General features: G+C 40.5%; 1 protein-coding gene across 2 annotated transcripts in view; it reads right to left on the bottom strand.

The window, feature by feature from the left end:
- Nucleotides 1-14,069, bottom strand: part of LOC102035571 (ubiquitin-conjugating enzyme E2 E1) — a 45,304-nt gene that overhangs the window by 2,140 nt on the left and 29,095 nt on the right. For both annotated transcript variants that reach the window (XM_005423369.3, XM_031058891.1), the window contains exon 4: nucleotides 6,751-6,883. In XM_005423369.3, coding sequence (XP_005423426.3) covers nucleotides 6,751-6,883 — 133 coding nt within the window. The remainder of the gene's footprint in view (nucleotides 1-6,750; nucleotides 6,884-14,069) is intronic.

Raw genomic sequence — 14,069 nt, 5'->3', positions numbered from 1 at the left:
TTTTTTTTTTTTTTTTAATTAATTTTTGTCTTTTTGTTCCCAGTGACAAAAGGGCCCAGGGCCTGAACACCAGAATTTTTCTCCTCCTGGACTCCCAAGGATTTATAAAATTCTCCAGACAGGCCAAGGCACTTGGAATCACAGCTTCCATCACTTCTAAGAGGCTCAGCAATAGGAGAAGTTAGATTTACTTATTTTCACGATGTGACTGAGCTAGGCAGCTTGCCACAGAAGCTATCCAAAAGGGAAACACGAGCACCAGGAGTCGTGCTCAGAACACCATGGGACCTGCAGAGAGGCCTTACCCTGACTCACCGAGTGAACAGTGACAACAAATTTGGTGCAATTTGCATGGATTAGGATTATGAGCATGAATAATTAGGATTAGGAATATGAGCTGGTGGGTTCATGTCCTAAATCTTCAAAATTTGTCAGCTATCAACACCTAGAAATGTTATTGGCTATTTAGAGGTCACAGGAATATTTGCAAAACACACTTGGTAAGTGTGTGGTATGACAAGAACACACCAGTGCTTTCTCTTGAGATGGGACCAGCCCACACATAAAACTTGCCAGTCAATCCTCATTTTTTCTACTGCCTTTCTGATGCAAAAAATTTGCCTGTGACCCTCGCTCTCACAGGCTTGGGGAGCAGGCACAGGGTGGGGTGACAGCTACAGAAGCCTGGTGACTGGCATGTCCCCGTGCACTGAATCCATGCAGTGTTTCCAAGAATGCTCCCAATGCACAGAGCACATGGGCTATTTTTGGACTTGCAAAAGCGGTTACTTGTCACACAGGAGACACCCACGCTGCATGCTTGGGGAGATTTTATGCTTTACTTCTTGTGAGCTGCCTGGATTTTGGATTAAAACAGGAAGCAAACAAAGGAAACCCCAAATCCCTGCACATTTGCATATTATGGGGGAAATAGCAAAATGACTTCAAGAGAGCAGAGATGTGTTACCCTCCCACACCTTCTGCAAAAAGCTGCCACTCCAAAACCAAGAACTCCAGATGCTTTCTACCTAGGGAGCCTTGGAGGTACAGCAGACAAGAAGCCTAAATGACCTTTGTTTCCCAGATCATCTAATCTTCGGAGGAAAGGCAGCAATTACTCCCTGCAGTCATGTGGAAGTCCACGTGCACCGGCCTGAGCAGAGGGCGGATCTGCCTCTGCCGTACCTGCCCCAGCCCACACTGTCCAGGGCGAAACACATTCGTGGCATTGGCAGTTGCTGGCAATGGCTCTGCCTCGGGTTCCTGAGCAGCCCTCAGCCCAGCCCTGCTGCTTGTTCAGTATTCCTGTGTTTGACCTGCACCTTTGGGCTCCTTCCAAGAAGGTTTCTAACTGTGAGGTAACCATTTTGACAGTTTGAACACTTCCAGAAGGGGAAGCATGGAGTATTTCCAAGCTAATACAATAAGGACCAAATTAACATAGGTCAACAGTTCTAATTTGTAAAGACAGAAAGTTGATAATCGTGATTCTCAGCACAAAAGCTAAATACTCTGTAGACAGTCTCTCAGTCCAGCTGACTAATAACTGATAACAAAGCATGAATGCTATTTGTGTTCAAGAGTAAGATTTGTTTTTAAGTTATTTTTCATGAAGGAGGGGAAAGTGAAAATGAAAGACGACTCCCATATACTCGCAGAACAGCCTGGTTCCTTAACACACCTTAAGATACAATCCTTAAGGGATATATCTATGGCACCGAAAGCAGTTTTCTCCAGTTAGATGAACTCTACCAAGCACTGCGGAAAAAAATCTAAATTTGTTTTCATTTTAGCAGCAACTCAGAACTAGGATGGTGTTAGACATGTGTAGTCCAGCTGTTTGCCATTTATGATTTTAGCTGATGGCACAAAAGCCAGCAGTGCAGGGAAAGCAAATGGAACTGGAAGAGGAAGAAACTGGAGGCCCACTGGAAAACAAACAAAAATATTTAAAGTAAATTCTCATTACACCCTTAAGAGGAAAAAAGAAACCTCACATCAACCTAGTACATTCAGACCAAAATCAAAAGAAACTGAGTTACTTGGAAGGTAGTGAAGAGAACAGCATGTGGAATAGCAGAAAAATACAGTGTAACTGAACAATCCTTTGGAAATGTCCCACCTGAGATTACATTAATGCAGTAACTACATGGAGTTAAGCACAGCTTTTGAAAAGACATAAAAGAAGCTAATCTCAACCTCACCCTGAAGTGATAGCAGAGGTTAATTTACACAAGCAGTAGAATAGGAGTGGGTGGAAGGAAGTGGTTAGAGGTTATTAATACAAATGATCAAAGCACACACCCCAGGTCAACACAAGCTACTGTTTTCACCTCAGCAAATGAAATCAAACCCATACTATAATGTAACTCTTGGGAAAATGTCCATTGTAATAGTACTAATACTGAACTCGTAAAGTCTAATTATATTTGTTTACTGGATTCTCCCAAATACAGGCACACCCAGCACGTGCCTGACTCATTTGCTATCTGAAACGCAGGCAAAACCAGAATACAACACAAAATGAGAAAACTTAAAAAGCAGAGAACAGATTAACACTAACATTTTCAAAGTGTTGTGTAGAATGCTCAATTAAAAGCAAAAGAACTCCATTATAGATATTTAGGACATGTAAGAGAGTATCTGTCCCTGTATCAGATTTCTCCCACTGAAGTTCCTTGTACTGTGCAACGCATTTCCAAGTCAAATTTTAAGATCTTTCATTTCTCCAACCTCAAGCACACTAGTGCAGCCCCTCTTAGTACCCTCACAGGAATCTAAATATCACTTCTAGCACAGTCTTTTGGCTCTCCTACAGGAATATCCTCTCCAAAAACATTTGCTCCAACATACTGAATCAAGCCCTCAGCTGGAGCTAGACCCAGTCCTCAAAGACTGCACCTGTATATCCTTCATCACACATCTCTAAGATGCTCATCAACCACACTGCATTTGTCAGTGTTTATGCCTCAACACCTTCTCTCACACATATACCTAAGGGCTTGGAAGCTTGCCAGGATGACCATTTTCACCTAATTTTATTTAAGAAAGTAAATCCTTTAATGGCATTTTAGTTTCAGGTTATGAAATGTGTTCAACTACAGGCACTTCACCATTGGCAGCCCACCACGGCAGGAACTGTCCTCACAGGAGTTACCAAAGACTCACAGAGGTTTTCTTCCACTGGTCTTACAGGGCTTACCAAGGAAGACTCAAGGGTTGCAAGTCCTTTTTCCTTACAGAGCTTCATCTTTTCAGAGATCAAGGTTTTTAAAGTCACATTCTACTCTATTTTAAAATTACTGTTCTGTGAGTGCTTATTATCAAAGTGATATACACTGGGTTTTGTTTCAACTAGCTGTTTCTTTATTCCTTGCCCTGAAAGGCACTTACGGGAAGGCTACTGTAATTACATTAGCCTACCACTTAAACATGATCCACAGACAGTATTTACTCTCTACTGCAAGTAGTTGGACAGTTTTTAATAAAAAAAATAACAGGAATAAAGCAGGAGCAATATGATAATCATATTTTCCACATTACCACTGATTAACACGAGTGTAGATTTTAACACAGGAGCAGCTTTGGTTCTCAAAGGAGGGTTCTTCATTTCAACCTGAAGTGTCCAAGTAGAAAAAGTGTGTTCTATTATAGCACCACCATGCTTTCTCCTATATATCATCTCAGTAAGACTGAAGTTACACATATTTTATTTCCATGCCTACATGTGGTTTGTAAACTGACTTGGACTTTGCTAGATTAAAAACTCCATTTAAATTATACTGCTCCAATATAGTGAATCACCACTAAACTCACCTTTTAAGGCCTCAGTAAGTGGTATCTATATGTTTGGTGCTTTAATCCCACCCTTCCTTTCATCTGGATGAGGGTTTAGATGCAAAGCTAAAGACAAAGCAATCTCAGCCAGAAGCACAGAGCAGAAAGCAGGGCTGAGCTGGAATGACATAACTGTTTATTTGGTTCTGCATGGGGGAACTTGGCACATAGGGCTGTCTTAGTAGCTCTGGCACTTACAGCATGGTCTTGCAAGGCATCCTACTTGACCCTCAAAGCAGCATGGTGGGAACACATCTGAGAGCAAGGGCTGCAACTCTGGCTGGGGCATTTGCACCATCTACCCTGCCCATGGCAGATCCTTCTACCCAGATGGACCTGCTGAAGGGAGAGGCTGCAGAGTGGATCTCAGACTGCAGGCAATGTCAAGACCTTTCTCCTGGGCAGGACAGTCAGCAGGCCTGCCTGCAAAAGGTGCTGCCCAGGTGGAAACCTCCTGCAGCAGCTGGCTGAGCTGTAGGAGGCAGTGAGAAGCATGTGTGGCATCCGGGCTGCTGAGGAGGAGTTAAGACAGCTGGTTCCAAACTGCACTGGACCCACATTCTATGGCCAAGCAGCCAGAAACTCCCACCAGCACACAGGGAAGGGAGGAGGGGCAATAATGCAGAAGAATGGAAGCTTACCATGGCAAGGATCTGCAGGAAGAGAGTTCCCTCCAAAGACTGAGATGTCCCCACAGAACCACTTTGCTGTTCTGAGACTGGAAACACCCATCCTATCAGAAAAGGCACTAAAGCCAAATAAGGCAGTCCTGGGAGTGACAAGAAAGGACTCTGGAGCATGGACAGTTTTTTCATCAATCCTCCTGGTCAAAGGGAAAGGGTTCACAAGGGCTAGTCAAACCTAGCAAACCAACAAATGGTTATGGGACTGGTGCCACAGCTGGGGGTTTGGCTACTTAGACCATGGAACTTGCTTTGGGAAACCTGGTCTGCTGGGCACTGATGGGATCCATCTGTCAGAGAAGGGGAAGGAGCCTACATGGATGAACAAGGAGCTCCTGTACAAACTCAGACACATAAAGAAAGTGGAAGCAAGGACAGACAGCTTAGGAGGAACAGAGAGAGGTGGGCCTGTGAACTCGTGAAGTTCAATGAGCCCATCTGCAAGGTCCTTGTACCTGTGTCTGGCAACCACAAGCACTTGTGAGACCCCACCTGAAGTGTGGCATCCAGCTCTGGGGCCCCCAACATGAGAAGGAAATGGACCTGTTGGAGTGAGTCCAGAAGAAGGCCATCAAGACAATCAAAAGGCTGGAGCACCTCTCCTATGAAGAGAAGTTGAGAGAGTTGGGCTTGTTCAGCCTGGAGAAGAGAAGGTTCTAGAGAGAATTTAGAGTAGCCTTCCAATACCTAAAGTGGCCCACAGGAGAGCTGGAGAGGGATTCTCTGCAAGGGCACGGACAAGGAGTCATGGCCTTAAAATGAAAAAGGGTTAATTTAGACGAGATATTAGGATGAAATCCCTTATTGTGAGAATGGTGAGGCACTAAAACAGGTTGCTCAGAAACGTTGTGGATGCCCTATCCCTGGAAATGTTCAAGGCCATGTTGGATAGAGCTTCCAGCAACATGGTCTAGTGGAAGGTATATCTTCCCACAGTAAGGAGGCTGGAACTAGATGATCTTTAAGGCCACTTCCAACCCAAACCATTCCAGGATTCTATGATGAGTCTGAACAAGCCTGGACTGATAAATGCTTCTGACCTGTAGCATAGAAAGCAAAGGTGTAACAAAGCACACATGGAAAAGCAAAAGATCCCTCTTTAAAGGCTTACTGGGCTCACAACATAATGAATTGCATACAGTTGGTTGGACAACAAGTTATTCAGCAAATTAAACAAAAAAGCCCCCAAACCAAAAACAAACAAACAAAAAAACTACTCGAAAGTGAATTAAATTCTGACATGAGAACCATCTGAGAATGCCAGAGAATCTCCAAAAAGAGATGGACAGATGTCAGCAGAAAAGCACTAGAGATGTCCCAAGGCAGACCATGCTGTTTGTGAATTGAAGCCCTATCTTAGAGGTAGAATTTAAGGATCTTCTACCAGAAACCCTGAAGTTAAGTGAGCAAGAACAGGCAAACAGTTTCCTTAATTTGGCAAGCTTGTATTAATTTGTCTTGTGTGAGCAATTAGCATAGCATCTGTTGAGATGGATGATGGCCTGAAGAAGTCCTTTCTGTTGCAGACTAGACCAAAGTCTGAAAGATGGTGCAGTCACTGGCATTTATCTCATCAAACAACTTTTAAGTAGAAAGTTAAACATGCACATAAATGCTTTCAGATACAAGACAAACACCAAGTGTATGCACAAGCACCTCTTGTAACCCAACACTTTTCCTGTGGCCACATATTGGAACCACCGGATAACGTTCACTTGCACTGGTATTTGCCTTAGAGCACTGGAACACAACAACACTGGAATGTAAGAGCTTCACAAATATAACACACCTACAGAAAGTTTGTTACTGTACAAATAGGTGAACAACACAAGTGTCCAACAAAATTGGAAAATTAAATACTACTTTGGTGGCCAAAACACATGTAACTTATGCTTACAGTACCTGAGTTGTTTGAGAAATAATTATTTGTAGCATTTCTCCTCTTCTCAAGTTTATTTACTTTTCAGTTTCTCAGTGCTGTCCAAATGCTTGCACTAAATGCTTAGGACTTATAAACAGAAGCAGGAAGAAAGAAGACAAGCTCTAGGATAATTATCAAGATGACTGAAAAAGTTGTTAACATTAGCTAATAGAAACTCCTGTAATGTCTAAAATTAGCTTAAGTTTGTTCTTAAGAAGAGTGGATTTCAAATGGGCTGTGTTCCATTAACACTGCATGCCATTCATGTTTAGCACTCATGACTTAATTTGTTAGCTACAGGTCTCTTACCTTTGGAGGCTTGAAGGGATATTCTGGGGTAAATGTGATGTCAAGGAAGAAAACACCTCCCTCATAGACTGAACCTGGAGGTCCTAGAATGGTTGATCTCCATTCATAGATGTTATCACCTTTGGGGCCAGCACTAAGAGATAAAAAACAAAATAATTTAGAAATACTATCACAGCTCAAATAAATGCGACTTCTTACATTCTTCAAGTATGATATGGAAGAAATATTTCAGTGTTACTCTTCATACACCACCTGAAGTAGAGACAGGGATTAAAAGAAGACTGAATGCTTTCAAACACTCAGAGATCTTACCTGAACTTATCAGTGTTCCAGACTGTTTAGCAAAGCTGAGAAACCAGAGGTGGGGTATAGTTTTCTTTCTCTTGATAGTTACAAGAGCAGCATTGCCCAGAACTACTCCTAAACATACTATGCTACCAATACAATACAAGGGCTAAGTTTCAAAGAACAATTTCCTACTGTATTTCAAAAATGGCTCCTCCATCTCAGTCTTAATAAAACTGTACCACATTAAAGACCATACTAAACAAATTAAGGATTTATGTTCATTTCATGAATCTTGTGTGTTCTTAAAAATGAAAATCTATCCTGCATTATTGTTAAACAAAGGCTTACAGTATAATTGAAGGAAGCCAAATTAATGATGATGCTCTGAAATGTCAAAATTTTCTACACTTTTATCATTTTTCTGCACATGATCTTACCCTGTTGATATTGCTTGCATTGTGGAACTGCGTTTTTTAGGGGGAATTAAAATCACTGTGCCAAATTAAAACAGCATTTTCTCAAATTAGCTCTGCTTATTTGAGATTCTGCCTAACCTGCCAGCATGTCTCTATAAGCAGTACAAACTAAAGGTGTTGCAGAGATCAAATGTCTGCTTGGTAAAATTAGTTTTACTGATATCCTCAGACACTTGTACTTGGTAGTGTGCCTTATGTCACTGAGTATTTCTAAGTACAGCTCAACCTATAAAGCCATTAATGGTGTAGGACTCCTTTGCTGGCTCTTCCCTTCTGTACTGCTATTGTAGTATTTTGTTTGTAAGATGCCAGAGCTGGAAAAGCATTTGCATAACAGGAGGTGCTGACACAGCTTTTTCCATCATGGATGTACCATGGTTTCAGAAATCTCTTCTCCCCTTGCTCTGAAGGGGATGGATCTTAACGTTCCTTATACAATGAAAACTAGCCTTCTTCTTTCTTCCTTCTTTTAACAAGGCTCCTCTAAGACAGAAGGTAAAACCCAGGCTCTTTTCATATTATAATAATCACAGAGCAGTATTACTTGAGAAGGAAGGCAATACAATAAATTCAATGTACACATGAAAATGTGCATTTGATTAACATGCAGGAAACCAGAGTAATCACTAAGTGTTAATAACAATGTTACAAACATAAATACAATTGCAAGAACATAAGTTGTCAACAGTGATCAGAGACTTTTTTTTCCCTGCTCTTCCCAGTACTGGTGAACATCTTCTTGACATCAGGGGAACCAGGAGAGAGAAAGGGAATTAATTCTGTTATCAAACCTAACATTTTTTTTTCCCAGATTAACCTAATAATAAAATTTCACAATATGTTGGTGTTAGATAATTCAACAGTGGTGAAGTTATGACTAAAAGCATACTTCTAGGGAAAGGAAAGCATATAAGAAAGCAGTAGACAGATTCTCTGCAAATGATGCACCAGCCACAAGGGAAAGATTTTTCTCTCCAGAACACAAAACCCCGCACAGCTCAAGATCGGTATTAAATTAAAGCAAAAGCCATTCCATCCTGAACACTCCTGGCATCCCACTCCACCTTAATGACTTGTCCCTGTCCTATGCAGGTCCATATATTTGGGCACTCAGTACTCTCCAGCTACCACTTGTGCATTAGACTGGAAAAGTGTTGTATTTCGAGGGAAGCTCTGGCTCTGGAAAGACACCAACCTAACTGTGCAAACTTACTGAAAAGGACTCTCTGGGGCACCCTTAGCCACTGCTCCAAGGAATCACCTCTTTATGTACCTATTAGCAACCTACTGACACACTGTCATTACTGCAAGTTGCGCTGGCAACCATCCTCCCCTCCCTCCCTCCCCTAAAGGTGGAGCTACTGAACGGGAACAGGTACTTGAACTTCGTTAGCACCGATTTACTGTTGGAATTTATATCGCCAGAACTGCCAAAGGAGAGCACTTCAGCACTCAAAAAATGTGACGTGCCATTAGCACTGAATACAGCCCTCTGAGCCAATGAGAAATATTTCAACATTTTGCATTTTATTTCCAGCTTCAGCCCAAGGGACTGTCAATAAAAAACTCCCACAGACTTAAAAAATATATTATCATTAGTAACAGTCTTAGAAATCTCTTGCATCCTATTAGGTTTCCAATTAGAGCTATCACTGCACACAAGTAATATACTGCCATATTAAGAGTGTAAGACATCTTTGTAAGACATCAGTAGACTTTAACAATGATGTGCTAAGCTTTCCTTTTAAGCTTTTCATAATTCAATTAACAGCATAAAATAGCTGTGCATGTCCAACTTTTACACATTAACATTGATTTCTTATAAAAGAAAGACTGAAAGAGGATGATGCAAGTCAGCTTCAAGTATGATACTGCTTAGATTTAATTTAGGATTAGCAATATCAAACAGCTCATGAAGACCTAGTGAATAACAGAAAAGCGACAATACTTGACCACAGTGTAAGAACAGTGGCATTGACTTCTGGTGGAGATATGGAAACTGTCAAAGGCTAAATATTACAGTCTTTGTTTAAAATCCTTGCAATTATCTGCTTCAAAAAGAAATTCACTGATGCATGGACACAGCACAGCTGTCACCTTGCCTGATATGTGTCACCACTGCTCAAATTAAGTGTCTAGATCTACTAATACAACACTTTAAAGCTGTCCAACATACGACCACTAGGAAGACAATTTTAACTAATTAAATAGAAATTGTTTCCACTTCAAGATGAGAGCATGTGAGCAACAACTTTCTGTATTAACTCAGCAGCCCACAACCTCTTCACTTCCAAAGAAAGAAATGAATAAAAGACCAGCAATTCAGAGTGAAAAATGACTCCAAAAGAAAACTGAAAAGATCCCAACCCATTATTATCCTATCAAGCAGCATGTGTTACACTTCAGTGCAACTGAGATCTCTCTTGGAAAAACAGTGATATATTCTGTGAAGATGCACTGCACTCACTGTAACAACTGATCCTGATTGTTCCCAATGATGCTAGCTTATCCCCTAGATTGATGTTACGACAGAAACACTCCTTGGGAAACCTCCCAGAGCCAAGGTATTGTTCAAGGAATATCTAATTTTCCAAGTCTAGAAGCAGGAAAATGCAAGGCATTACCGCCTGGTAAACCCAAGGCAGAGAGAAAGAGCACAAGTGAGACCAAGCTCAAAGTCCCGCAAGGGCCAAGTCCTAACGAGCATTGTGCTGCTTTGGAAAAACCCAATCTTGCTCTGCCTCTTTGCTGGCAGGCACCATATTCTTTCCCAACATAAAAATCCAACAGGTAAATTAGAAATGTCTGGAGCAGAGGCTGGGGAGCAGAATGATGCCTAGGCAAATTAGGTGCAGATGCCTTGCAGTACTGAGCAACTGTAAACACAGAACTCCGTCTCAGAGATTCAGTGTTCATGGAGAAGACACACACACACACACACACACACACACACATACACTTCCACAAATGGAAAAAGCTGAAATGACAGAAAGTCTGCAAGAACACCCAGGCTGTGGCTTTTTTGTATTAAGCCTGCCAGATACAACCTCCACCACAGGTCTGCAATACAGGTTAACACCCTGATATTTTGCACACACAAACTCAGCTTCCTCCTCTGCCCTGGCATCCTGGGTAAATCACTCAAAATATGCCTATGCCACAAGGGAAGGCAGGACTTTTTGGCATTCACCACATACAGCTAATGTATGAAAATCCCTGGGAATACAGTGATGGTACTTTCCAGGAGACTGACTCAGTAAGAGTCCCTTGTTTATGTAAACATGCTAGTTCATTTAGAAACTACCTGGTCCTTTCTAGGAGTTGACCAACGACAATGTAAGTGCTCACTTTAGTGAAAATTCAGACTAGCAAATAGTTTAATTTCTCTTCTTTGAGATACAGAAGACACAATTGCAGACCACTGCAGTGATAAATCAAAATAGCTGATGCTACAGACACTAGGTGAATACCCTGATATACCAAAGCAGCACATATTCCTTTTAAAAGCTAACTAATTTAGCAGAGTAGTTTAGAAGTGCCACAGACTGCTATCCGTCAGCATGATGAGAAGAAGGGCAATTCCCCGATATGATGAATGAAATAACACCTAATGAAAACCTGCAATATATTTCAGGTAAAATTGCAAGTAACAAACCCATGAACTCATACACCAACTACTCCATATCCCTAGGTGCTATTTTTGAGGCTATTTCGCCCTAAACATGAAGAGTCTGATGCTAGTAGCTAAGCTGTTTTGAAGTTGCACACTTGGGGAAAATAAACATAAATTCTAAAAACACTGCAGACATGACCTTTTCCAAGGGACATAGCTCAAATCAGAAAGCAAACAACATACTAATGCCACATGGGAGTTTCAAGGTGGCAGAGAATCTAATGATCTCTAAAGTAAAACTTCACCATTATAAACTGACAGCAACATAATTTTTTTTTCTGTTGCTTTGTTTTCTAGTAAGAAACAGTTAATGGCTGAACATGGAAGTGCACCTTAGTTATGGACTTACTAGGCAGCTTTAGGAAACAGCTGACTGTTAGAAATCCCTTTTCTTTCCCCACTCCCTTTTTTTCCCCCCTATTTTCTTCTCCAAAGATGTAAGCCCAGAACACATTAGAAGTTTTGGCTGCCAGGCAGGTAGTGCATCATTCTCACATGAAGTTCTGCTGCAACTTGATTTTTCTGATGAACCCACCCCACTCCTGACCTCAGGGTAAATACACTTTCTTTTCTCATAGCCCCCTGGGTGAGGCCACCCCTGAACTTGCTCACTTACATTGTTAAGCTGAATCTGGTTGAGAGATTGGAAAAGCGCCCCAGAAATACTGGATCACTGGGGGAGGCAGATGTCACCTTTACAAAGAAGCAGGACAGCTCATCCATCTTAGCCACTGAAAACAAACACCAAATCCTCCATTCAAAGAAATTTTGCTCTACAGATCTTTAAGCAAGCTGTCTCAAAATAGGTGTGTTGAAGGACAGAGTGAAAACCCACAAAACAAAATGCAGCTATCCTTTGGCCCAAACTTCACTTCAAAACCTTCATATTAATGCACAGTTCTAATTTTAGAAATAAATTGTCACCTTCTGCACATGCTTTAGCTACCAAAATCTATTATTATTGATTACTATAACACCAAGACACTCCATTCATAGGCAGGACCCCACTATGCCAAGCCTGCTACAATACAATCCAAAGACCTGCGTACACAATTTACAAAAGTTTTTCAATTATAAAATAAGCATTAAAACATTACACAGTTATTAGGAAGAAATCCAAATAGACAAAACAGAAGCAATTAAAAGGATACCCGGGGCCATCCATTTAATTACTATTTTTTTGGCAAAGTAGTTTAAAAGTAAGATGCCTCTCATTTTTAAGTCAAAGAATGGAAATTAAAGGAAAATAAAGGAAAAAAGCAATCACAACACAAGAAAACCACTCCTGGGCAACCATGGCAAATTAAAGGTAACACACTGAATTACCACGTGCTACGTGAATCAGCAGCAATTTTTGCCCACTGTCATTACACAAAACCAAGTTACTCCTCTGTGTTAGCATAAAAATGATGGATTGATATCAGGTGAAATTCCTGCAGGCTCAATGAGAGATAAAATGAGAGGGAAAACTTTTGCTGTCTTTTCCCTCAATGAGAGGGAAAAGACAGCAAGAGAGAAAGCTGCAGCCAGCTTTAGTTAAAACATAAGAAGGGAGAAAAGGAGGTAGAAAGGTAAGTGAGCAAAGATGGAACATAATATTGCTACAGCAACCCAAACATAAAGTTTTGAAAATAGAACTTAATTCTCCTTCTAGTTCATATTCAGGAATATGGTTCTCCAGTACAAAGAGAAATATTATTATTTTTGTAAGTCATTGAATGTATTGTGTTTTCTGTCTTCAATTGAAAATGCAGTCACAATATTATTGCACGAGCATAAGTGCCTTAAAAATCCCACATTTCCAACAGAGTTAGAGATAATATCATTCGTCTCTGCATTTCATACACAAGATTTCTGTTTTAACATCTGGGAAAGCTTTTCCCTTAAGTATCAGCCTAATGTAAAATTAGGAAAGTTTGAACAATTGCACAAAGCTTAAACTGGAGGATAAATGGTGCAGCGAATTACTTTCTTACTGGGTTAAAAAAGGAACTAAATAACTAAATAGCTCTGATAATGGAGCTGATAAGGTGTAATGCAGGGATTTATGAGACTTTAAGGAAATCTGATCATGGGGATTTCTTTGTAGGAATAAAAAAAAATGACCACATTTCCAATTTATATAAAAAATACTTGGCAATAAGATCACACAACAACCAAGAGTTACCACAGCCAAGATCTCATTCTTTTTCTATTACAATAGGAACAGAAATGCCATGGAGTACTTGCAAGTTTAGGACTTTTACCTGAAATATTTCAGTCTCTGAAAAAGATTACTGTGAAGTTACTCCTAAGCTACCTGGTGAAAAGGCCAACCCTCTTACACAATTCCACTGCAGAGTTTGATTTTTAAACCAGGCTCCCAAGATTTAAAATAAAATCTCAGTTTTGACCTCAGGGAGGTCAGGAAGAGACTTGTGATATTCTCAGGAGTGTGCTGCAGCTCTATTTAGTTTAACAATAATCACTCCAATTTAGGAGGAAGTCCTTATAAAAGGTTCAAGATAAATTAATTCATTTAGCATTGGTTCCAAAATTGAAAGTAAATCCAGCCTGCTCAGTTCTCAAGGGTTTCAGTTTTTCTTTCCAGTGGCTTCTTTGTAGCCTGCTCTACTGCAAAGTACTGGAGTTTTGTCCCACTACACAGGGGGAACATTTTCAGTGTCAAACATGACTGAAGAAAGGCTGTTTCTCTAAGCCTGAGACTTTAGTATGTACAGTACAGAAATACAGAAAATGCCAGACTAAGTAATGAATGAAATTATTTTCATTGTATGCAAATCTTTTTGTTTTCTCCTCATATATTTAGTTTGAGGTGTGAACAAAAATTAAATAAATTAAAATGTCTCAGCTTATATGTGACCTTACATGTCCCATTAAAT

The sequence above is a fragment of the Geospiza fortis genome, unplaced genomic scaffold, assembly GCF_000277835.1.
Source record: "Geospiza fortis unplaced genomic scaffold, GeoFor_1.0 scaffold231, whole genome shotgun sequence".
Lineage (NCBI taxonomy): Eukaryota > Metazoa > Chordata > Aves > Passeriformes > Thraupidae > Geospiza > Geospiza fortis.
This window is presented reverse-complemented; position numbering and strand designations above follow the sequence as displayed.